This window comes from Anarhichas minor, unplaced genomic scaffold (assembly GCF_050575085.1).
Source record: "Anarhichas minor isolate MPS153535 unplaced genomic scaffold, ASM5057508v1 ptg000074l, whole genome shotgun sequence".
Classification (NCBI taxonomy): domain Eukaryota; kingdom Metazoa; phylum Chordata; class Actinopteri; order Perciformes; family Anarhichadidae; genus Anarhichas; species Anarhichas minor.
The window spans coordinates 9649064-9675180 of record NW_027466520.1 but is presented as its reverse complement, the minus strand read 5'-3'; the positions used below and the strand labels follow the sequence as shown (position 1 = coordinate 9675180).

The window sequence follows — 26117 nt, the reverse complement described above, 5'->3', positions numbered from 1 at the left end:
CACACACACATTCATGTCCATCCAACATCTTTCCTCCCCCACACAGCAAACCCACCGCGCTCCACCAGCTCGTCCGTCCCATCAGTGACCCCCCCCTGCCGTCAAACATTAACCTAACCAAAATCTAACCCCCAGCCTCTCCCACCCTCAACACATATCTATCAGGCTAACTATCTATCCATCAGCACGGTGGAGTCAGCAGACAGGATGGAGGGGGGGGGGGGGGGGGGGGGTAAATGCTAAGAACCTCCCCATTACTGCCCTGCATTAACCCTCAGCTAAATATTTACAGTAGGAAGAAGAAAACACGGTTCTCACACACACACACACACACACACACACACACACACACACACACGATGCACAGCCATACATGACCACCAGATGTGGTCAGAAATGCCGCCACTGCTGTAGGGGAAAAGCACAAGCAGCAAAAACAGAGCTGAAGGCGGAATCACAAACTAAATGATCCTTAACCACCAACGCTGCCAATAAGTATATTAACGCGAACAGCATTGGTCCTCACGTTTGACTCAGCAACTCGTGCTCAAAGCTATGCGTATAAAACATCCACTAAACACACCTCCGAATATCAATATTTATGGATCGACATGACTTTCGCTTATGCTATTAGGAACAATTAATTTGAGGTTTTGCAATAATACAATAATTTCAACGTGTGAGACGGCCTCATGTCAAATTGCTACATTTACATGTTTAATAACATGTAACCTCACAGTAAATGCCTGACACATATATATATATATTGCCCTTTAATACATTTGATGTCAATTCACAATTAACCGCATTGAATTGGGGATATTGATGAATTTATAAAATGGCTGGCGTAAAGGTCTGATGGCACTAAACAATAACTTAATCTCTTCCAAGCAGACAAAGACTATAACATTACTTTTTTATTGCTTTGGTTTAATATACCAAGCAACAAATGTTTAGGTCACAATCAGCATACAATCAGTTCATACTTCAGGTCCTACACTGCTATGAGGAAAAACAACACCATTACTACTGATTAATGTATTCTATGGGTGCGTTTATATTTATTATAGGTTTTAAAGGTTGAGGACAAACAATTTACCAACATGAAATAAATCCCTTTAAAGATAGTAGCGCCACTGAAAAATAGTGTATAAGGAATCAGCTAAAATAAAAACAGGCTCAGTAACAGACAAAGAAACAGGTCTCTTTGGTAAATATGTTAAAGAACAGGAACACATTGGTGATTAGTATTAGATCAGCTGATTAATGATGGCTATTGGCCTGATTAGAGCATCTATTAAGCATGTACACATGCGCGTATACACAATATATATATAAGTCGACTTGGGCACTATGCAAACGCACAAACACCTTCCACCGTGCAAAGCATCAACAGGTGAGACGAGGATTTGAGGAATGAGCAGGTAATAGACAGCAGCTGAGAGGCAGCAGAGAGAGAAACAAAAGAGTGGCAATTCTGGAAGAAAGGGGAGATGTGGGCTGAGCTGTGCTGAGCCATTTCCATCAGCAGAGGGGAACTCCAAAGCATAAAGACAGTTGCCAAGCAACAGAACACGATGAAAGAAACATACAGACCACTTCCACGTGTGTGAGCAAACAGCACAGAGACCCGCACTCTGACTTCCACACACACACACACACACAAGGAACCAATAACAAAGGTGTGTCAAATCCTTCCCGTTTGAGGCAGGAAATGTTAATACTGACGCGATGCACAAACATCTTCTGGTCAACATGTCAGCGTTTAGTGGTGAGTGAGGAGAAAGATCCGCAAGTCAGGAGCTGGAGAACAACAACTGCTACAGCAATGCCACACACCAGCCACATCCCCTGTATTCATTGTGATGATGCTATGGAGAACTCAATGGGCCACAACTTCTTCTTTTTCCCCTAACAGGACGTAATTGGCTCGCGGAACTTGAATTAAACCCCGTTTCCTTATTTAAGCTGCCAAAAACAATTTCATGATTTCTGGCCATTTGTTTAGCTAAAGCAAAACCGTGAAGATGATTCCCTACATGCAGCTGCCACTGACAGATGGATCTGAGAGAGTATTTCTCAGCTAGAGATCTGTGAGCTTTCAAAAACTCTCATTATTGTTGTTAAACGTTGTGTTTTGTGTGTTAACTGTTTCCTCACCTGGCCCAGCGGTTGTGGAGCTGCTGCTGCTGCTCTGCAGACTCCCATTCCTTAGGTTCTGTATCCCACCGCTGACACCCATGACCCCCTGCCCCCTCTCTCCTCCTCCTCCTCCTCCTCCCACCCCCACTCCTAACCCACTGCTGGACACCAAGCCCGGCCGGCCTGTGAGCGTTGACGATGAAGAGGAGGATGGGGGGGCGGTGGTGGATGATGAGGAGGAGGAGGAGGTGTTGGCCGTGGAGGAGGTGGGGAGCGTCAGGGAGGGGGCTGGCTCAGAAGGTTTCACATCTGTGGTGAAGCAAGGTCCAAATCTGTTTCGCCAGTTGCCCTTCTTTTTCTTCTTCACAGCGTCGTCCCCTCCTCCTGCCGCCGCTCCTCCGATCCCCGGCACTGAGCTGGCGGGTTGGGGCCGCTTGTAGCCGGCGGACCCACCGAGGCTTGTCGTCTCGCTGGCCGTGTGACTGTGGGAATTCTCATACAGCTTCCCGCCCACTGAAATGACAGGAAAGCAGAACTGAATATGCAAAAGTATAAAGCCTGCGGCCTCTTTGTGTTCCGTTGTGGATTGTTGGTCGGGAAAGAATCTACTTCAAGAGGGAAGCAAAACCTGTGTCATCAGTTTATTATTATGGCTGCAACCATCGATTACTACACCGACAACTAATGGAGCGCGTGACCTAATAACATGAATACATTTGAACTAAACCCGTGTGACCATTGACGTAAATAAACGTCTGGTACCTGCAGAAGCCGTAGTGGCGGACATCAGAGAGCCGAAGAGTGTCGTCGTTCCCTCTGAGGCGCCGCCCTCCGAGCTCGGCTTCACGAGGCAGCTGCTGAAAGACGGCGGGGAGGAGAAGGTAGTCCCACCCCCCGGACGCAACGATGGATCGGAGAAACTTAGGAAGTCTGAGGAGGAAGGGACAGAGGGCGTCTTGCTGGCACTGGTCAACAGGAGGCCTGGAAGAAAAGAAAAACAATGAAGGGGAGACGGACAGAAGTGGAGCTGGAAAGGAAATGACAAGAAGCAGGAGAGAAACGAGGAGACATTACAGCTGGAAAAGTTTTCATACGACTCCTTTCCATCATCATGGGAGGAGCAGAAACAACACAAACCAAAATAAGCATTTTATCGGCTCTCGCGCTCTCTATCTGCTCTGCAGTCAGCCCTCCCTCGTCATGTCGTCCTCCCTTGTACCAGAGGAAGTGCCTTGAGAGCACACAAATGAATGGATACTCAAAACACACACACACACACACACACGCCGTTTCTCTACAAGACACACACAAACAAATACACACGCCTGACAAGGGCTTCAAGGTTCTGATAGTACAAAACACAGGAGCTCAGTGTGAGCTCTGACTCCTTTCAGGTCCTGACCTCCCCACATGTTCCTTCTCTCGGTGCGTTTTCTGTGCATTTTCCCAGACAGGGCCCCCGATTACAGGAGCCAGAGGCCAGTCGAGACGAAACACTGTTATCACGGCCACACAAAAAGGTCTGGTGTCTGGCCAAAATCCAGCCAATGACACACACACACACACACACACACACACACACACACAACACATGAATCACACTCTTATTTTAATAGCATTGCAATGATTACAACTGTGCTGCACTTTCAGTTCTTTGGTGGGTGGGCAGGGCAGCAACACCAGATGATTTGTCATCGCGTTTCCATTTTTATAAATAAACTGGGAATTTATAAATTCCCAGTTGTGGGGGAAATTAACATACAGGACTGTTTGCAGCCATTAATTCACCTTGGTGGAAAGGCCCAGTGGAGGAGGAGGCAGATGTGGAGGAGGTTGCCATGGTGACCACGGCAGAAGGGAGGGGTTTCCCCGAGGAGGTGAGAGACTTGCGGCCCCCCCTCTGTCCCACCGCATGACTCGCGCCGCTGTTCTTCTTGTTCTTCGCCTCGGACGCCGCCTTCCCGGCGTCCGCGGCCAAGCCATCTTTGGAGCCGCCCCCGGAGAGAGTGGACGACACTTCTTGAAAGTTCGCGGTAGTGAAGCGGGCCGCGCTGTCGTCCAGGCGCTTCTGCGAGGACGCCGGCAGAGAGGCGGCTCCCACCCCTGAGCTGCCGCTGATGTAGGTCTGGAGGAGGAAGATGGGGAAAAAGGGAGGGAGAAATAAAGAAAAAATGATGGTTGAAAGGCAAGGGAGGACAGGAACCATGAGAAGCAGCGGAAACAAGGAAAGAGAAAGTTATCAAAACAATGCCCGTTTAGAGAGGGAGGACCAAAAATGGGAGAAAGGTCAGCGGGAGGACAGGATATGTAAGCGATACAGAAGAAGAGCAACAAAGGTAAATCAAGGTGGAGGGAAAAAAAGCCACCCATCCCTGCTGTAATATTTAACTAGCTCAGTCAAAATTCACCAAAACAAAAAGGAGTGAGGAGTGGAGGAGTGCCCTCACCTTGTCCGGGACCAAGATATTAGGAAGGACGAGGGAGGGCGACATGTCCATGGAGATCTTCTTGTGTTTGGGTTTGTGCCTTTCCCGCTCCTTGTGTTTCTGAGCATGGAGAATAGAAAAAGAGGAGACACAGATGAGTGAAGCTGCTTAAGACATGATACAAAGAGGAGAGAAATAAAGATAGAGACACAGAGAGAAAAACAGACCTCCTACAACCCTTATTTCATAGCCCTCTGCATTTTGAGGAACGTTGGGAAAACACCGACTACAGAGACACACCAGATAATAGCCGTCAGTGGGAATGGGTTATTAGGATAAGCTCAGGATATAAGCACAAAAGAGGAAGTGTGTGTGTGTGTGTGTGTGTGTGTGTGTGTGTGTTTGGCCGATAGAAAGAGAGGAGCATTATATTTCAAAGGCTCAGTCTGAGATGAAAGCTAAGAGATCTACAAACACAAAGAGAGTGATGGAAGAGTGATAAAGAATGGGCAGGAGGAACAGGAATTCAGCGCGCTGCAGTTTAGAGCAGAGTGTGTCTAAGTGCCTCTTGCTGCTCACAAGGTCTCATCGTTTCATCCAATCATATCCTCCTCCTTGGACCATCACGGCTCAATTTACACCCTTTGCTATCACACGCACGCCGCCGCCGCCACCCTCCTCCTCCTCTCGCACCCCTGAGGTGGCGACTGGGTGCCAGTGCATTTACACCTCGCGTGCGCACCCCCCGACACCTCTCCGCACAGGCATAGAGGCAGACAGGTGCACGTATAATCACAATCACACGCACACGCACACACACACACACAGACACACTCTCGAAGATAGGCGGTTGAATTTATGCAGCGATCCTGAGACTCGACATGCTTGTGATGCTCAGTGTCACGACAACTCTAAAACACCAGAAAAAGCCCCTCCCCCATTCCCCCCCTCCCAGGATGCATGAAGGCTGGTGGCAGTTAAGCCAGACTTCCTCTATGTGTAGCAGTTAACAACTGTAATCTAACCCAATGCTAAGACTCTGCGGTTACACAAATGTTGCGTTCTCTTTGTGTCAGTATAACCTGGAACTCTTCCCTTCGTGTTTAATTTAAAGTAGCTTTAAAGTTGTTGAAATCTTCTTACAGTATCATGCACATAGTGTTCTGTAACAGTTAGTTTTCCTTTGAAGCTGCGCATTAACATTGACTGCATGTTGTTTTGTGGTTGCACCACTCTAACAAATTGTTGTGCTTAATTTTCTACACATTTTCCGCCCCCCCCGCCCAAAAAAAAAGCTGACATATTTTGCGTTTTTTTTGTAAACATTCGGATGCCCACTAAAATATAAAACTGATTTCTGAGAGTCTAAATGATGTTTGGCATCACAGCATCAGTTTGCACTACTGGTAAGTCCGCTGTTTGTTTCTTTTCACCCCTGGCGATTATTTTCAACTAATCAAGTAACTGTTAAGTCTGTAAAACGTCAGAAAACTGATGCAAAAATCGCATTTCCAACAGCCACGGGTGGCGTCTTAAACAGCATCTAATGGCAACAAAAAATGAGAGATGATACTGGTGAAAAAGGAGAGTGAGAGAGAGACATGAGGAGGTAAATTCTTTGGGATTCTCTTGTTGTTTTTCATTAACATTCCAGAGGTAGGTGTTGATGGACAGAGGCTGAGCTGAGAGGGTCGGATAACACACACACACACACACACACACACACACACACACGGACCCGAAGCACTGGGCGTGGGAAACATAACACACACACAATGTAACCCTGACACACCCTTATCAATCAGGTCAATTGATTATACAGGCAGAGACAAAGCCTTTCAGCGTGTCCTTTCCCCTCTTTCTCTGTCGCTGACCATTAGCAGCCCGATCATTTGACATGTCCGAGTGGTCTTTGAGGCCGTGTGGGGTAAATATGAGCGGTGGCAGAGAATGAGGGCCACGTCTATTTATCAACACACCCCACGAGCAACGAGCAACGAGCAATATCACGGTGGGCTGAAATCCTCTTCGTCTATGTCGAACGCTGGTCGTGGGATTCTAAACTGGGACGCTCACTTCTAAGGAGGCAAACACTATTCCTTATAAAAGGTCTTTTTACTTTTCGGAAAAAATATATACGTGCCTGGAAATTTCTTTAGTGTCTGGTAAACATAAGCATCTACAGTTTTGCTTTTGGTCACTAAAACTAAATGCAATAAATTAGGGCTTTAACCATCTATTGATCGATCATTTTCTCAAAAATATGATAGTGAACAACGGCCATAAATAACTCACAGATGCAAGTTGATTGTTTTGACCAACAGTCCTATTGTCATCAAATCCTCACATTTTAGAGACTGAAAGCAGACCATGATTTTTGCTTTTATGCTTGATAAATGACTTAAAATAATAAATATACTATATCTAATTATAATTATTATTATTAATAATAATATAATAAAACGAACTACTTAATGAATGCAAAAGTATAGCCTTTTTATTTTGATGTAATATGCATCTTAAATGCTTCACAAGTTAACACAATGGCCTCAGGAGGAAGATGAGAGGCTGCAGACACAGAGAGGAGGAGGGCTGAGGTAAGGCGAGGGAAGACGAGGGGAAACGGAGGAACAGGAAGTAAGGGGTAAAATAATCCGCCCAGGCTTAGCAGGAATTCCCCTGTGCAGTTTCCTGCAGGATTTCTGACCAGCCATTGTGTGTGTGTGTGTGTGTGTGTGTGTGTGTGTGTGTGTATTTCCTGCAGGCCTTTTCTAAGTGGCCAGTGTGGGGATCTTTTAGCCCCTGCTGTAGTTTGACTGCAGGGTCTAACATGAGGTGGGTATACATCCAGAGCACATAACAAATGTATGAGTGGATGTGTCGACACACGCACACACACACACACACACAACCGAGCCTGCTGATCTCTGACCCTGGAATGTGGATGGAGAGTATGCATGTGTGTGTGTGTAAGTGAGAGAGAAGTGAGATACTACTGCAAATAAGGCAGTAATAACAAAAACCAGGGCTGAGGGGCAGGATAATATGTGGACAAATCCTCACGCACGCACACACATACACAAAGACACACACACACACAAAGACACACACACACGCTGTTATTGTCTGACACAATGACTAAGTAGCCAGATAAAACGTCACACAACATGCTAAATGTTCAATTTGGATCCCACTAATTACTTTATGAATGAACACAATGAAACATCTATTGTCTTGTTTCATGCATTTCTACCAAAAACAATTAAGGACAACTCGAAAAAGATGGAAAGGGGAACTCAAAGCATCAAAGTCTATTTGGATCAGCATCATAAACAAAATCTGTACGGAGCTGTCTGCATAAACCCAGGGTTATAAATAAATGCAAACTCTCCTCAGAGCATGAGCATCTCATTCGGTGGAAATGGAACAATTGTTTGTTAAAACATGAGAAAAACAAGCTTGGTTGAGGAGCTGACTTCCTCTGATTCTAGAGCGGAGCTGACTGCAGGCCCAAGAGACACTTTCAATTTGCATCCATTCCTTCCTCATCTGAAAACACCAAGCTAACAAAACACCATGGTGCATATTCAGAAAAACTTATAACTTATAATAATAAAAACTGTGCTGATGTAGACGAGCTAAATTAGCTTCATGCAGCCATGTCAAATGTCCATCTTTGGTCCATTATCTCTGGTATCTGCCCTCTGTATCAGTTGTTCTACGACTGTGGTGTAAACAGATTTGACCAAAGAATTGTTGCAGTAAGACATACAACACAGGAGGCTAATATGCTTGCAGAGCAGAATTTTGAATTAGAAGGTTGCTGCCGCCACTTGTAATACTTTTATTTGTGATGTTTCACTGCTGGTTTACATTGTCGATACAGGCAAATTCTTCCTAATGCAGATTTGAAGCGTCCCCTTTCTGAATTGAATTGGGTAAACTCGACACATCGACACCAACTTTCAATATTTGGATCCTGTAAACTCTTCCCAGTGATTGCTTCTCAAGAAGGGAGCAAGGATAGGTGTATTTTCAAAGTGCCGTCCAAAGCAGGGCACATTGTTGGAGAGTTGGGTGGAGGGAATCAATGACACTGAACAGAGAACTCTCTTAACCAGCTTAACTGTGAAGGGACAGTCATGTACATTATATTGTGCTATACTGGGTTGAATATGTCCACCTACCTATTCAAATCTAATACTGATGGAGTATCAATCAATCATCATGGTGCTTTTTGAGTAGGATTCAGTTTGAGAAAATTCAGCTCAACCCCGTCCTCTGTTGGACAGGGGATTGGTAAAAAAATAAATAAATTGTGGAACAGATGACTTGACACCTTCTGTAAATTCCGATTCTTCTCAGCCCGTGATTACATGTTCTGCTAACAGCTGTGACTGATTAAGTCACGCTAATGCAGCATTCATTAGAGGCTGCCATCGCTGGTGGGTGTAGGTGGGCTGCAGTCAGACTAGCAGCTAAAAGCCAATCCAAATGCAACTGCTGCTGGCTCTGTGAAATACAATTCCAGCACTCACTTGGAAATCAAATTAAAGCACGTGTGTGATTTTTAAAAGGCCTTAAGTTAAACTGAAGGACACGTTGATGCGTTTTTACGCGCGACACATTTTTACACTCAAGATGGTAAGCTCGAATCAATAACATCTATAGCATAGTTTTTTTTGTTCTCGGGAAAATATTAATTACAAATTTTAATAAAGATACCAAATTAATTACTTTCAAGGCCATTCGTGCGTTTCGAAACATTTCAATATCAGTTTTCTCAAATCAACTGACGTAAAAGTGATTTTCAACACCCAGGGTAGACATTTGTTGGGGTTTTGGTTAAATATACAGTACATCTACCCTGCATAGAGAGCCCTAAACATATTACTACATTAGTTAATCAAAACCACACGCCTCTTTTCTCCATTTCCCTCGTTAACTCAAATAACATGCCTTCCGACACTCCGCTTGTCATAAATAAAAATAAATGTTCTGATAATATATTCAAAGATCATCTCCAGAAATGCTCGTTACGGAGCCATTATTAGAAGCACTGAAAGGTATTAATGCTCTTACTGCGGTATGTGCCTGTCCCTCCACAGTGGGAGCATGTTCCATTGTTTTGAGGCATAGAGAGGGTGAGATCTGAGGGCCGTCATACCTTCTTGTCCATGTCTGGGGGTCTCTCCATACATTGAGAGGAAGAGTCACTTAAGCTTTGAGACACACGACCACGGCCCCTGCTCCTTCGCTAAAAAGGCAAAGAGGAACTCCAAGTTACTGGATTAGGTCCAAAGAAGAGTCTAAAAAAAGAACTCTATGATATATATTTAAAAAATAAATAAACTAAAAAAGGCTGATTGAACTCAAAACTGAAAAACAGTCAAAAAGCATTGTGCACAAAAGTGGTGGTTATAAAAGAAAAAACAAAATACACCACTGTATAAAAGGCCATTCCTTTCTTCAACTTTCATTGACCAAATGTAACCATTTCAGTGTTGAATAACCTTCATGAACACACATTAGAATAAACGATCAGGATTGGGGGCAGCAGTGAAGACCCACACAACCACGAGCTGTGTTTTATCGTTCCTCCTTTGCCAAAACTCAGATCTGAAGAGGCATCGTGGGACATTTTCCGAGGGGGGGGGGTCTTGTTTATCGATCCCAGTCCAACTCGGATTGTTTCTCGCTCGTAGTACCGGTTGCCATGGTGATGAAGAACCACATCCTCAAATTACAGCCAAATTACCTCCAGGCATAGATCAAGGCATGCGTTTACCCAGTCTATTCAAAAGTACAGATCTATGACCAGACACTGCTTCTTCTGGCATTTCATGTAAAATGGACTCTCCGGGGCAACATGGTGCACCATGGGATAAATCCTCCTCTTCTGGCCTCACACACAGCTCATTGTCTGAGTCATATGGCAAACTCTTCCCTTTAAAAAGGGTCTCAATCTGGGTTTACAAACTGACATACTGTATGCAAGAGTTCATCAATTATTGATCCGACTGAAAAACACTCAATTATCATTCAACCTCACAGGACAAGTTTAAAAAACTCGTACCAGTGTATCAAGCAAACTGTATTTTCTCTGCACCTTTTTTTCGGGGATCATTCAGGGAGCTTCGTTATGTTTTCAATTAAATGAATATAACTTAACTGGAAACATATTGTTTTACTGCTGAAGACCAGTTGCTTTGGAAGTTGTGACAGAACTTTGCCACTTTGACCACTGAAGATGTTTGGAATATGCAGCTGTGTGCCAGCAACACCCTGTGTAGATGATTTGGAGGCCGATGCATCAACGAGTGCATTAACACTGCTTAGAAATAAAGGGGGAAATTATTCACACACAGTCTTGATGAAATCAACAACACACAAAGATAATCTAAGTTTGAAATTAGATTTGGATACCGACAGTCTGGTCAAATACCATATGTTGCTAACATGCCGTAAACATCATCAAGTGGTGTTTTATGAAAGCCACTCTGCTAACAACATTGCTTTCCTTATCATTGATTCCCCCTCGTACATTCCTGCCATCCATACAATCCCAGCTTAATGACATTATGCCCCAGCATCCAATTCATCCATTCATACACGATCAATAGAACAGCACGAGTCTTTCCATCAGCATTTGTTAACATTGCAAAATGTCATATATCTGTGTGTGTGTGTGTGTGTGTACACACCATAAAGCCTGTCCTGTGTTTCCATCCTACCACTGTTCCAGATATAATAGTTACGTCACGCTCCTGTTTTTCTATATTTGCGTCCCTCCAGCAACTGATGCAGAGTGTATACATGTGTATGTATAAGTTGCAATAGGTTGTTAACTAAGAAGTGGAACAAAATCGGGAAAGCAACAAGACGTCTCTACAGTGAATGCGGGTGCTGAAAACATATTCCTTCTGCATATCCTGCATTTGAGTGTTGATATGCCTATCCTTTTCGTTCTTCTCTTATCTGATTGAATTCTTCTCGACAATGGGCCAGCTATCCACCCATCAGGTTTGCATTATGCCGGTCGCATCGTCAGTCTACAAAAGATAAGGTAGCAATCACGGACAAGAAACCAGCAATCCGCCAATTAGGAGTGAATGCGAATTCTTTGTCAAAAAAAAACTCCCAAGTGCAGACAAAATAAACCATTTTTCTGCCTTCTCTGGGTAACCTTTATGCTCTTAACACAGACAGAAAAATGGAATTAGCTGTAAAACGTGGAATATCATAGAATTTGTGAAACTGTGGATCCAATATAGGAAAATCTGGGAGTTTTCCTTCCATTATAAGCATTTTGTTCACAGGTTCGGTTGTTGAACCGAAAAAAAAAAGACTATGTTGTCTTTGTTCGGGTAACCTGAGGCAAATTGGCGTTGGGTCGGCGCTCGCTGCTCAAAGACGCGAGCCAGAATCTCACCGATGCATCGCCTAGCATGCTAAATATCCGACCAGTCGGGGAGCTACAGCCAATGAGAAGGCAGGAATACATGTTGAAGGAAAACTTGGGGGAGGGGGGGGGGTCGCCTGTGATTCATCCAAAAAAAAAAAAAAAAAGAGGAATTCAAACACTTACAGCCTTATATATGGAATTAATGTTTTGTTTAAAACTGTACGTAATTTACCTATCAGCGCTAAACTTGCACTGCAACCCTTTTATTGAAACCATGTGTCCAATTTAAGTAAAGCAGCACAAAAGCCATTATTACTACTACTACTGTTGAGCAAATAATACAATTAAACAGACAGGACAGATCTGTTGGAAAGCTAAGAAATAAATCACTGAAATGTTATTTTCCAAAGAATTTGAAACGCTTGAATAATGATAGAGCCTGATTAAACGTGTTTGACCGTACAGTGAAAACCAGGCTCAAAAGGACCCTATGCAGCACCTGCAAACCCGACCCGCCATGCCCACTGCGGGCTTAGGACCAATACACAAAGGAGTGGAGGGAACCATGGGCCACTGATAGAGAGATTAGAGGCATCAGGAAGAGAGGAGGAAGAAGAGTAGATGGAAAGGGGTAAAGGACAGGTGGAAGAGAGGCGAACAGTGGGGAGATGGACTCATTGGTCCGGTGAAAGAGGAAGCAGATGGGGGAGAAAGACAGATGGAGGGAAAGAGGGCAGAGGCCAACAGAGACCGGAAGCTGACTAAAGGAGGGCGATGGCCGAGCAGGAAAGAGAAACCGTCCACGGAGGAAAGGACAAAAGATAGAGGAAGGGAAGAGGAGAGTAGTAGTATAAGAAGGGGACAAGGATGAGAAGAGCTAAGGGAGGGAGGGGCTCAAGAAAAAGAGGGCAGAGGTGATGGTGGGTCAACTCTCAGCGGCAGCAGAGAAGCAGCAAACCATTCACAAGGTGAAAAGGTATTTCTCACTGTGTTACAGGTGAACCAATGTGTGTGTTGTGTTTACATAGCCATCAGTGCTTGGAGTTAGTGGAAAAAATATCAATACCTCATTCAAATAGTTAATAGACAGGCAACCTTGAAGACACACTCGTGCATATAGATGTAGTCACGTACAACAAACACTGTGGCCCTCAATACACACACAAGTCATAATGGTTTCATACTTAAAACTATATAGAACTGGGATCAATGCTCAGTTATAAAGGGAATAGTGTATCCATGAGTCTAGAACAAATGTTTACGTGTATGTTTATACTATCATAGTTATAAAAACACAAGCTAGCTCCTCATTTAATAAGTGCAATCAATCATTAATCATCTTAAACTAAATACCAAATCAAAATACATAAAAATCTAACTTGCAGAAATAAGTTATGGCCACAAAAAGAAATCAGTCGAGCAGAAAGAGATATTGTGATGTGTAAAGTTGTGGTTTAAATATGACAAACACATGAGTACACTTACCAATTTGCTGTGGTGGTACTTGCAATATCCACAGTACTTGACATTGTCTGCGTCCGATCCTTGTTCCTCACATAACAACCCCGCAAACTGGGCACTGTGTCAGAGCGCAGTGTAAAGCAAATTAAATGTTAAAGACAATAATAAGAAATAGGAGAAAACTTTTCATCATTTATGTGTAACGCTGTAACACAATAAGAATCACATTGCCAACACGTGATGTGAAGGGATTTGTACTCAAAAGTATATCAAATCTTCAAGTCTGTACTTGAGTGTGAGTGAAGAACTGAAGAAACAATCTCCTCCTTTGTCTAGTGAGCTCGATGTGATGTGACCGGGTCTCACCATGTGACATGGAAGGCCTGCCTGCAGCCATGTTTGTTGCAGGTCATACAGGCTCCAGAGGCTGCTTTACTCTCTCTGCCCTGGTCCTCACAGATGTAGCATGTCTACACACGTGCACACACACACACACACACAGGTAAGAGATTATATTTTCAAAACGGACTCAGTCCCTCGTACTTGCATTGTATTATGCGATTTTGAGACATGTTTAAATGCAAAGATACATTTTGTTTTACCTTGTTGTAGCGATCGTGTGGCACGGACTGGAGTACTATGGGCTCCATAGTCGAGACATTGGCGAATTCCACTTCAGGTATGTAAAGGGCACAGACTACATGGGCCCAGCCTGCAAAGACACACACAAGCCACCATCAACTGCTGCACATATACGACAGTAAAAAGGTAGTTTGTGACAACATGTCAGATGTTAAACCATCTGTGAATCTCTTGAATATGAACAAGAGTGCACAGAATTGATGTTAATTATCGATTTGTTTCATTCGTTGGTTGCAAAGAACTGATGACCTGAAGAATACGATTGAATAACCACACCAGGACAGATGATGATGGGCCCATCTCACATCACATGACGCATCATCTCATCCGTCTCTATCGGCTCAGTGCTGAACTAAAATCTATATTTAAATGTGTTCCTCGTCAGTCCATGAAACTTTGACAACAAACCAAAAGTTGCAGTACGAACCCAAAATGGACAAGACCAGAAGGGAATGATGGATAATACTTCTTTGGCCCAAACCAAGAGAACCAAACTCAACCATAATGTTGTCTGGAGCTAACCCATCTAATTGATGCGGTGGTGACTTAAGAGGCTTCCTGTTTCCACAACAATGCACGCAACATCGCGGCTGCTAACTCTCCTGGACGGGTGAACAGTGGATTTGATCTGAGCCTGTTTCGCAAATACCCTGCAGCTGGCGATAAATAATGGATTCAACCTGTTTGTGCATCGGTTATCGCTTGTTAGGAACTTCAACCCCAGCACTCCTGCATGGAAGGTACTAATCCTGTCTGTTAACGGTCAATGCTCGGTTAAGAAGGGTCGGCTATTGGTCAGAGGAAAAAATGATTAATTAGCATCCCTAGTCTGGAGCCATTATTAATATGTTAAATTGCAGTTTTTGGTTACATTCACATAAAAAAATCAAACTGAGCTCAACTTTGAAATGCTGAATCTTAAATGTGTAAATTTGCAACTTGGTAGTTAATCTATCCAAGTAGCAGTTTATTGAGCCCTAACACACACAGCTGCTTGTCTGTGAAGACAAACCGGGGGCGGTGGAATGACAGTGGGGCATGGTGGAGTGGCAGCAAAATTGACGACAAGCTGAGGAGGAGCAGAAGGCGGTCAACGGGAGGTCAAATGGAGGTGGGAGTCTCCTGCCACACTGGAGGTGTCTGTTTTTTCCCCATAGCGGAAACAAAAACAGGCTTAAACTTACAGTTGAACCCCTGACCTGCCTTTGACCTGCTGTGCGGGACAGGGGTAGGAGGGCAGAGGGCGGGACGGAGGGGAGGCAGCGGGTGTGAAATGGGGGGTATGTTGTTGTTTTGAAGTCCCTCCAAGAATCTGGAAGAGGCCTATAAAACAGGACTATAAAAGTGGCACAGCCTTCCTCCTCAAACTGAGCATTCACGGTGTTTCCCCCTAAAAACCTAACAAAGCATCCCTTCACAAACATGCCTTACTCCCAGACGATATCACAGTCAGACAATGAGCTTACGTTTTTTAGATAACAGAGTGTGTTATCAAGTTTATTTTAAAAAATGAGTTTCTCTGGTAAACCACAGTAAAAACCATGAGACCAACACCAGGTAAAAAACAAACTTTAGCTCACGTTGTTCTTACTGTTGCAGGTAATGAACTGCATGTACAGTGAAGCCACATCTATAATTAGAATATGCTCAGGAGTGACGGTATCCAGCTCTAATTTGCTATGATGCCACATATTGAATATTATATTATTACTTAGCACTGACTTGTAGGACGTGAACTTGATGCTGATTTTAAAGCGCACTCGTTTCCATTAAAAACCCTTAAATACACGGATGCTATAAAGAGGGCACCAATATTTATTGGGCAACTGAATGACAAAAAAAAAAAAGAGGCCAGGACAAGCAGCTGTTAACGGAACTCCTGTCTCCCTCTATGTCTTTTCTTTCGTCTCTGCGATGTTAAGATCAAACACCCATTCTAGACTAATCCCTCTACTCAGCTGTTGTTTCAGTTGGGACAGTAATAAAGCAACTACTACACAGATCAACAAGTGAAGAGGAAGTGACAAGAGCAGAGGAACGGACAGCGTGGGGAAAGAGATGGTGAGAGAAAAATGGGGAGGAAAAAGAGAGGGAGAGAGAGGGGTCATGGGAAGGGTAAAATAAAAGAGAAAGTAGTAAAACGGTGTGTGTTAGTGTTGTCCTGATGCCTCCCTGCAGGCCTGGACACAATCCCACAGCTGTGCCTCTCTCCCCGACTGACTCTCTCAAACACACACACAGAATATTTACAGTCTCCACCAAACTGACCTCCCAATGAACCCAGAGAGGAGACTCCTCACAGGCCATGCACTATACCCATCCTGGCCCGCCCCCTCATAAACACACACACACATAAAACATGGACTGGCAAGGACGGCAGAGAGAGGCTACACGCACACACACACACACACACACACAACAAACAGCAACATAACTCTCCCAGCACGCTCACACCCCCTTAAACTTGCCGGTGACATAGAATTAATGACAAAATACCAAAATACACAAGCGGCTCACCACAGTTGTGTGTGTGTGTGTGTGTGTGTGTGTAAGTAGCTGAGAGGGATTCTACCTCCGTTGTCTGTCCTCTTGAGGGCTCCATCTTTGTGGGGACACAGCTCACATCTCTGTGGGTAAAGAAGACACAGCGGGTCAGAAACATCCTCCTCTACTTAAGGGGAGGTGAGCACAAAAGTATGACAAATATGCCGCTATGTGAGATAAACTGGCAAGTGGCCCTGACTTGTAGCACAAGGCCAGAAACTCTACAGGAGGACACCCTCACTACCTGCCACCTAAGGTTGTTTCTGTCTCCAAGTGTGTGTGTGTGTGTGTGTGTGTCAACAACAAGTCATAGTGCAGTTATTTCTGCTGCTGCTGAGCTTGACAATTAAACTGTTCCTCAACTTACACATAAGGTGGTGCTGCTCGTCTTAAGGCCGACACTACATGTTACAAAAAGCACTGTGTGTGTGTGTGTGTGTGTGTGTGTGTGTGTGTGTGTGTGTGTGTGTGTGTAGAAAGGCTTTCATGTCTTCTTTTCTTCTCCAACAAATAAATTGCCGTTGCGTGTTTAAATTCACACTTCACGAAAAGAGAAAGTAAGTAAAGGTGCTTCCTCTCCACATTGCCATTGTATAATTCATCTTTCTGAATAGCTGTCTGTACACCATTACTATAATTGTTATATTTACTATGATGTTCTGTTTGAAAAGTGTATAAATGTATTCACTCAATCTACAATCTGTCTGAATTTGGCACCTGTGGACTACTTTCATTTGTTTTTTAATCTCATAAAAAACATTCAAATGCTACAGGTGCTGATGAAAAATAGCTTCTTGGCTAACTCTGGTGCATTTACAGCAATGTTTGTATTAATGTGCACTGTGCCTTATCAAATAAACCAATAAATAAAAAATGAAAATGCTACAGGTGCTGATACCGTCCTACCTAATATTACTTTGTCAGGAAAACAAGGCAGAAACAGGAAGTCACGTACTTTACAGCATTCATTTTTATCAAGGACACCGACACTGATTAAATTGCTGGTTCTAGTTATCTGCTAACTTTGCACACAATGTAATTCTTTGTGAACACACACACACACACACACAGCAAGTCAGCAGGTCATTCCTAGCACCTGTACCAACAGCTACGCAAGTAAATCTTGTCCCGAAAATTATCTCGACGGGTCCTTAGAAGTTTGCCGAGGTCATATTAAGTTGAAACTCGGCAAGTCATACCAGTTTGTGGCTTTCGCGCCAAGTTTTACGAAAAGACCAAGTCCAATACGGAAACTCCTCAGACAAATTCAGATCAGTCCTAAGCAACACGATTGAGAGGTCTGTGGAGAACGGGTCAGCCCAGCAATGAGTGGAAACGCGGTGCTTTCCAGGGCCACGTTCCTGCCTGGGCAGCAACATCTTCACAAGCTGTTAGGATGCAGACTAGATAGCTTAATGTTCGCCATAATAGGCCACACACACACAACATGTGTATTTGTTAGTGTTGATGAACTGAACACGCACAAACAGCATTTAAGATAATCTTTTATAAAGCTTTACAATCCGGATTTAATAATATAATTTGGTGAAATATGATGGTAACTGGGGCAGAATACAGATTGTGGGCTGTGGACTGCTGAGGTCAAAGGTCTGCGGGACAGTGCAGACCTCTAATATAATGTCTCTACTCTGCCTTTGATACAGCACTTTATGCCAAGATGTATAGATTTAAGATGAAACGGTAGACATGGTGGGCTAAACAACACAATCATGCTTTTGAAGTCTCAAGTCAAACAATGTTACTATTTTAATACAATACAACGTATTCTTAGGTCCCCTGTTTTAAAAAAGCCAAAGGAGTTTCATTTTCTTTGGTGGAAATGTTCTCTGGGCTTGTCGAAGCAGAAATCGAAAAAAAGAAAAAGATTTCTCATTACACCTGTGACTACTTTTTGGCAATGATGCACTATATTTCCGGAAAAACCCAAACACTAGATATAGAGTGATGAGAAAATGTCTGTATCTCAGAAACTGCAAGGAGTACAGTCAAGTATTTGGTACTTTTGAACTGATAACAAATTGAATATCAAAAGATACGCACACATATGCAATGTAAAAAAACTATGATATGGAAAACATTTAATATACACAATGTTCGCGTTTTTCGTCATTTTTTTTCTAAATCCTGACTTTGACTATTGATAAAAGTGGAATTTTTCACGTGATCTAAAAATGTAGTACCGTTAGATATTTGTCCAAAGTACGTCCGTACCAGATTTCAAGACTTTAGACCAGGACCGACCCCTCTTAGTCGACAAGTCGACTAATGGGTCACTTTGGTCTTAGTCCACTCAGATCTCTTTAGTCGGTTGGTGATTCATTATGCTTCTTTTCATGCTAAATGACTTATTTACAAGAAACTTCAAAAAACATCTCTGGTAAACACAATATTTTTGTACGATTCTTTGTAGAGAAATTCAGATTTAAAGATCTGTCAATTAAATCAACTAATAAGGATATGGATGTTTATCGTCATCGTGAAAACATGCAACGAAATTAAGTCTAATGGTATAAATGTTAGTCGACTAAGGCTAATTCAACAATAATACGTTTTTGTTTTAAAATCTCCACACGAGTGCTTCAGCACCGTTTTAGAAATGATTTGCGGCCAACACACCTGAAAACGAATATCACATGACCATTCACGTGAACTGGGCATGCGGGTGCCGGTGTAAACAGGAAGTACTGTAGATTGGTGGCTTAGCTACAGAATATGCAACAGCGTACTATTGTACTGTTTAATAATAAAAGGTTGTCCTTGATCCTTGAGATCTTCCTCTTTATTTCTCACACACACACACACACACACACACACACACACACACACACACACACACAAACAAGTTAGATTTTTCAAACTTAGTTACAAGGCCGCAGGTCTCTCTCTCACCAAAAATGCACTTATTAATCAAAGTTACTAGATCATGGGTAAAGAAATTTGGTCAACACACGTCTCTCGCTGGTTTCCCCTTGGTTTCATTGTCTGTTCTCACACTCGTAGCTCGGCCGGGTGGCTGAAAGTCCCTGTCTCACTGGAGAGCATTTATGCTTTTGTTCGTTTACAGTTTCTTTCTGAACTTCACAATAGTTTTGCAGAACAAATTGAGCATTGATGAGAACAGGAAAGTTTTGTGTCCATCGTCCCTCCTCAAAACCGCAAACCATGACTTCAAACATCCACTCCACAGGGCTGATAATGCCGCTGGGCTCTAATAATAAGAATCAGGGAAGGACACGTCATGACTGCTAAGACCCAATCAAGCAGCAAACACGGGGGTCTAGGTCCTCGTTTTCAAAAAGGTCTCCGTTTCTGCCTTTCCACACGACAACACAACCCCGGACCTTTCAAACTAACGTGGCGTCAGGCATAAAACGTAGCAAAAGATATGCGTGGGTGTAGCCTAAGAATTGATTTGGTCGAGGACAGCTCTACGTTAGACCCATCAGAACAAATGCTGTGGCATTTTTACATGTCATACTAAATATAGTTAATTTTGTCAAATGTAACGGCCAGCTTCCAGTACATCTGAACTCATTTTAGTTTGTTATATATTAAAATAATCATAAATAGTTCTGTCAAATAGAACACAAACAAAACTGCCCCCAAAACACTGCTGCATGTTCTGCATTTTCATTCAGATTTGTAGAGAAATAGATTTCCTCTTTCCCCAGCAGTCCATTGAAATGATCTTGAACAACATGACATGGGATTTTCCAAAGCTAAACGGTAACTGTAGTGCAAAACAATGGTAGAAAAAGAGGTTCTGGTCATCAAATTTAACAGTGACCCCCCCCCCCCCCTCTCCCTTGCTTTGCATTTACTCACATGACCGAAATATTCAGATACAGTGGACGACTCGCACTCAAAGAAATGTTCTCAGCAGCACAAGATATATTGGCTACCCATTGAGATGAAATAGTACAAACAGTGCCTTCGAGATGCACCGTATTGTTATTTTAGGAGCTTTGTACCAAGCCCTTTGAACAGACTCGCCGATGATTCAAGACCCAACCTATTTTCTCGGCACATTTATAAATGATAGCGCTGCGCAGGAGCACGAGGTCCACCGTCTCCAACAGACAGTCCTGTTATTCCAGGAGTTTACTCATAAATGATGAATGGATAGATAGATTCTGTGACTCACCACACGGGCCGCTCTCTCCTGAGATTCACACTTTCTGCAGAACCACGGACCAGTGGGCACCTGCACGATGCCATAGCAGGCTGAGGAGAAACGGAGGGGGGACGTTTGAGTAAGTCATCACAACCTCAACAAAAGACTACATTTGATACCACAGAATACAATCACACAGGGATAATGAAACCACACCAGATCTGACTGCACTCGATAAAAATCTTTACAATATCGCACAATCTCCACGCCAGTGCCAGAAGGTAAACTCGAGACTAAACTGGTTTGAATGCAGAACTGAACGGTGTGACAGATTGACAGATTGTTGAACACACTGCTGTTGTTTTTATATATCGCTCTACTGACAGCTGACAGTTTGCCTGCACTACAAAATATTTTAAGCCCGAGGGGACAAAGGGAGAATAACTGGTAATGCATTGTTAATGTCGACACATATAGGCATCAATGATAACCGTTTGCTTTACGTTAATGTTGCCAACAGGCTGCATTTAAAACAGCCCACTCTACTTGACCTCCTCCACACATTTCTATGAAAAAAGCCAAAAGAAAGGTTGTATTTTAGAGATTAAACGATACCAAATACTCAAAATATGACAGGTAGAAGTAACTTTGTATTGTACTCACTGCTGTGTGGATGCTACATGAACAGGGTCAGAGAGGACACTTTCATACGTTCTTGTCAAATCTTAATATTTTGACAACGCATTAGCGAACAATAAAATTGCCAAGACGGACTGCAACGTCAAAACCACACCGAGTTCTTTCACCTTGAGGTATAACCTAGTTTCACGGATGCTCAGATTTAAAGTTGCAGTACAGACGGTGCTACCCTAAATACAGCAGCACTACCCTAAATAGCCTACCTCTACACATTTTCAGATTATCTCTGATCAGACCAGAGCCCATAATCCAATAGAATAAACAGCTATAATCCAGGTTTCTCAGAACAAAACACCCAAAGGTTAGTAAATTCAAATGAGGTACCTGGTGACCAGACAAAACAAGGACCAGTTGGATAGGATATTCTGCACACAGTGCACACTTTTTAATAATTATGGCTGGCTCACTTAAAAACGTGCCATGCTAACCAATCGCACGTAGAGTATGGAAATGCTTTTATGCTATCTGAACTGTTCTCTAAGATTTAGAGGAGACCTCAAACACAAGAGCAATGAGCATTGATTTTATTTAAATGCTATGAATTACAGCAAAAATATTTTTTGACTATGTTGTGGGAAAAAATCTATTGTTTTAAATTTAAAATGATAATAATTTCACGATGGAAGTTGAGGATTCTCAACAGTATATTGACTAATGTCTTGCATTATTTTCTGTGTTCATTGCAATGCAATATTACAACTTAATGTACAGTATACTTTCTTCCAAATACTCTCTTAACATTAGTAAATCGTGTACATAGTTATAGTGTATATTGTGATACTCAGTCTCGCCTGGCTGTTTAGATGCATCTCTGGATTAAACAAAGTTGTTTTGACAGATATCTAAATTATTCAAATTTGGAAAAAGTGCTCGAACTGATTAATGTCTGCTGATGACTGAAATTTAGAAACTCATTTGATATTGTTGAATGTTGCGAATTAATCTTTTCTGACAAACGTGTTTCATTTAAACAGACGCTGTCATGACTGTGGTTCAGGGGCAGCTCTGTACAAGGTAACGCATGAAAAGACAGCGCCGACTATTCTTCACAAACACAGTACAGCTCGTCTGCTTACAGTAATTCACCAGAGGAGGAATAAGCGACTTTCCAATCAGACTCAAACTCTGACATACTTTCTGAGTTCCGTGGACAGCTGTGAACATGTACTGCACACGCAGCTCCATTCATTCAACAATTGAGGGTCCACATCAGTCTGGCGTTACACACAAGCACATTTCCAGCCCATCTATTGCAGTTATAGCGGCAACGCACCCTAATGTTGTGGCAAGGAGTTCAACTGCCACATGTCGGTCTGTCTGTATTTGCATATCTCGAGAATCCTTTGCCCAATCTACTTCACACTTGGTGTGTGTATTGCTGGGGACCCAAGGGCTTTGTCAAATGTGGTGCAATTAGGACAGATGGTGGCGCTATAACAAACTTTACATTTTGGCCTGCAACTCTTGAACCCGAAGTCTCAAAAACAAAAATGATGTGGGTCCAGACGGATGGTAAAAGGTAAACAGACTTGTACTTGTAGAGCACTTTTCTAGTCTTCCGACCACTCGGAGCGCTTTAACACTACATGTCCTTCACCCATTCACACCCATGGCAGGGGCCCATCAGGACTATCTAACCATTCATACACCAAAAGCACAGCATTTGGGAGAAATTTGGGGTTGCCCAAGGACACATCAACATGGACTAGCGGAGCCCGGAATCGAACCGCCAATCCTCTGAGTGAAGGATGACCCGGTCTACCACTGAGCCACAGTCGCCCTAAAGGTGCGTTCACACCAAACGCAGCGCGAATTATTCGCGCGAGTAGATTACATACAAAGTCTATGCACAGACGCGATGAGACTGGAATGACACGAATTTGCGATGGCGTGGCGCGTAAATTCGCGCAATTCACGCGAATGAACACAAATAGTCCCCGATCATTGGTGTGAACACGGCATAAGAATCTATTCATATAACCCTTGTCCATTTGCATCTAGATTGTTTTTTTTTTTTTAAATTGTGTCTAGATCTGTTTCTTTGCTGCTACTCCAACAAATGTTGGGCAATCGTTGCTCAAATGCTTTGGGAAGGACTTATATTACAAAAAAAACAACAATATCTCCTGAACACTTTATACAGTTGCAACCACATTTGGTAGACGTGTGTGTATAAGCTGTCTGGGTGTCACAAATTTGGTGCAATTTGGCTGTAGCAACATCATCTAACTGTAAATCAAGGAATCTCCATCTCCGTACGTGTGTGCGCCCTTCGCATATCTCGAGAAACATTCATTCGATCTACTTCACACTTCGTATTGCTGGAGACCCAAGGATGTGTACAATTGGTGCAATATCAATAAACGTTGAATAAACAAGTGAACAGCTCTCTGTGCCACAGAGGAGGCGGGGCTTCAGGGCTCTGCAGACTTGAGTCGAGCAAGAAAATGAACCTGCTTTTCACTTGATTTATTAACTCAGTAAACATGAGTTTACGGTCTCAATTGCTTGTTTCAAGTCTTCTTCAATATAGCATGATGTTTATTTAGTACATTAAGATCCCAGTTGGCGTGAAATAGACAATAAAACTGGGTACGCTTAAGGGTGAGGCTTCCTTGTGATTGACAGGACCACAGCGTCGTCCTGGCTGGGAGTTGTCCGTGTTTAAGACCTTTAACCATTACATAGTTTGTTTTCAATTTATGAAAGTTAACTGTAACATTTTGGTTGCCTACAAATTATCATCCAGCGGTCAGTTGTTTAAAGTTCCACTCGTTCGTGTCACTTCTGGTTGCAAAAAACCAAGATGGCGACAGATAAAAACCAAGATGGCGGTGGCCAATTTGCCGAACTCGAGGCTTAGAAGCGACAGTTTACAAATCAATGTGTGACGACACAGTGAACTACGTCCACTTGAATTGAAAACCATGAATTGGTGTATGGTTCCATACCTAGTACACAATAATACATCAGTAATTATAATCCAGTGCTATAATATACATTATTCTGAAATATGTTGATGTTGCTACTTTCACTCAAGTTAAATATCGAAGTACTTCTTCCACCACTGCTTAAGACCAGCAAAGACAAACTTTGTTTTTAACCTGGGTCAGATAAATGTAACATCTGACTAGAGTTTTGAAAATATGTAACAGCTGGTTTACAGACATGCTACTGTCAGAACTACTTGTTACGAAACAACCTGTGGTACAAGTGTGAATACATTGCTGACATTTCAAATACTTTTACTGTATCCCCCTGCGTTGGCAAATTGTCACATGGCCAGCTGTTAACTTTGTAAACACGGGACGTCATCAGTCATTTCGGGTGAGCAATGCATCACTGCCACAATACTAGAAGCTCTAGAGATCATCGTTTAGTGGCTTCAACTTATCCAAATCCTGTACTCCCGACCTAAAAAGCAGTGTCTAATAACTGTCTCTTCATATCCAATTCAGTTTGTAATATTATTCAGTAAATTAATCCGGATTTTACACAAATCGATGAGAGCTTCCCGCGAAGTTTACACCTTTCAGACGTGAGGATGACCCTCCTTCTTCCTCTGAATCCCAGATGACAGCTTCCGAGAGGAATACGGACAAAATGAGCACGTCTACAGCGGATTAAAACAGGCATTAAAGACAGCCGCCGAGCCAAAGCGGTGGACATCGCTGCGGTGCGAGCAGAGCCTGACCTCAGCCTGGCCTTGGTGAGGGCAGGCGGAGGAGGCTGCATACGGAGCGCCCCATAACCTTGCAACAACACTACGCTAACTAGCCTGTGAGCTAACTGCTAGCTCCTAGCCGAGCTCACGGCACCAGCTTACCTTGATGCACGGCGACGTTGCAGCCGTGTCCGTCGCAGTACACAAGCGGGTTTTCCGCCCACCCCCTCTCATCAGAGCAAACACAGCAACCGCCGATCATCTCCTTCATATTATTCTTCGACAACTCGTCGTCCGCCGCCAGACAACGCTCGCCGGAGACCATCTATGAGGAAAGCGGACATGCGGAGGAATACGATACAAAGATAAACCGAAACAGTGTCCGAAGACGCTCCTCTTCTCCGTGTTTTTGCGGCTTTAGGTCCCCGTGGGTCGAAATGTCATGTTTTGAAGGTATTTACGTCCCTTTTCGACACCGTATTTTCTCACCAAAACATCCACTTCACGGCGCGACGGTGAAGAGAAGGGGGGACTCTTCGAAGAGAACAGGAAATGCGTAATGACGCCAAGCGCGTGTGTGTGCGTGCCCTCTGACAGGAAGTAAAAGACGGATGTGATTGGATGGCCGAATGCAACGTTTTACTGAGTTTCCACATGGCCAAGTTGCTTTGAAAGTTTGTAGCAAAGAGACTTCCCTTCACTCACTTTATTGGCAACATAGTTGCAAATATGTGGTTAATTGCCAAATAACTATTAAAAGCAGAATGTTTAGGACACAGATGTGAATGTTGACTTTAAAAAAAAATGTTTACAGCAAGGACTTCATTCTTGATCTGCTGAGGGGACTAAGATGAGATTGTGATGCATAGAGCAGAGCTGCATTGAAAATAAATGTGAATATCTCTTGCACCAAGTTCTGAGGTTTTACTTTCAGTGTGAGGATCATGTTAGATTATTTTACGCAATAGCTTAATTTAGAGTTGGATTGATTAGTCGAAT

The 26117-nt window shown here is 43.1% G+C and overlaps 1 protein-coding gene across 5 annotated transcripts in view; it reads right to left on the bottom strand.

The window, feature by feature from the left end:
* The window catches only part of mllt10 (MLLT10 histone lysine methyltransferase DOT1L cofactor), a 42122-nt gene extending 16453 nt beyond the window's left edge, over positions 1-25669 (bottom strand). Inside the window, exons 1-10 of one of the 5 annotated variants that reach the window (XM_076080231.1) lie at positions 25281-25669; positions 20786-20865; positions 16649-16703; positions 14037-14146; positions 13801-13904; positions 13459-13552; positions 4590-4688; positions 3931-4267; positions 2905-3123; positions 2161-2655 (exon numbers count right to left, since the gene is read on the bottom strand). In XM_076080231.1, the coding sequence (XP_075936346.1) occupies positions 2161-2655; positions 2905-3123; positions 3931-4267; positions 4590-4688; positions 13459-13552; positions 13801-13904; positions 14037-14146; positions 16649-16703; positions 20786-20865; positions 25281-25443 (1756 nt within the window). In that variant the 5' untranslated portion in view covers positions 25444-25669. Of the gene's footprint in view, positions 1-2160; positions 2656-2904; positions 3124-3930; positions 4268-4589; positions 4689-9735; positions 10687-10740; positions 11571-13458; positions 13553-13800; positions 13905-14036; positions 14147-16648; positions 16704-20785; positions 20866-25280 lie in introns of those variants that run through there. The other 4 variants (XM_076080232.1, XM_076080233.1, XM_076080235.1 and 1 more) reach the window with 4 other exon arrangements.
* Positions 25670-26117: the final 448 nt, after the last annotated feature.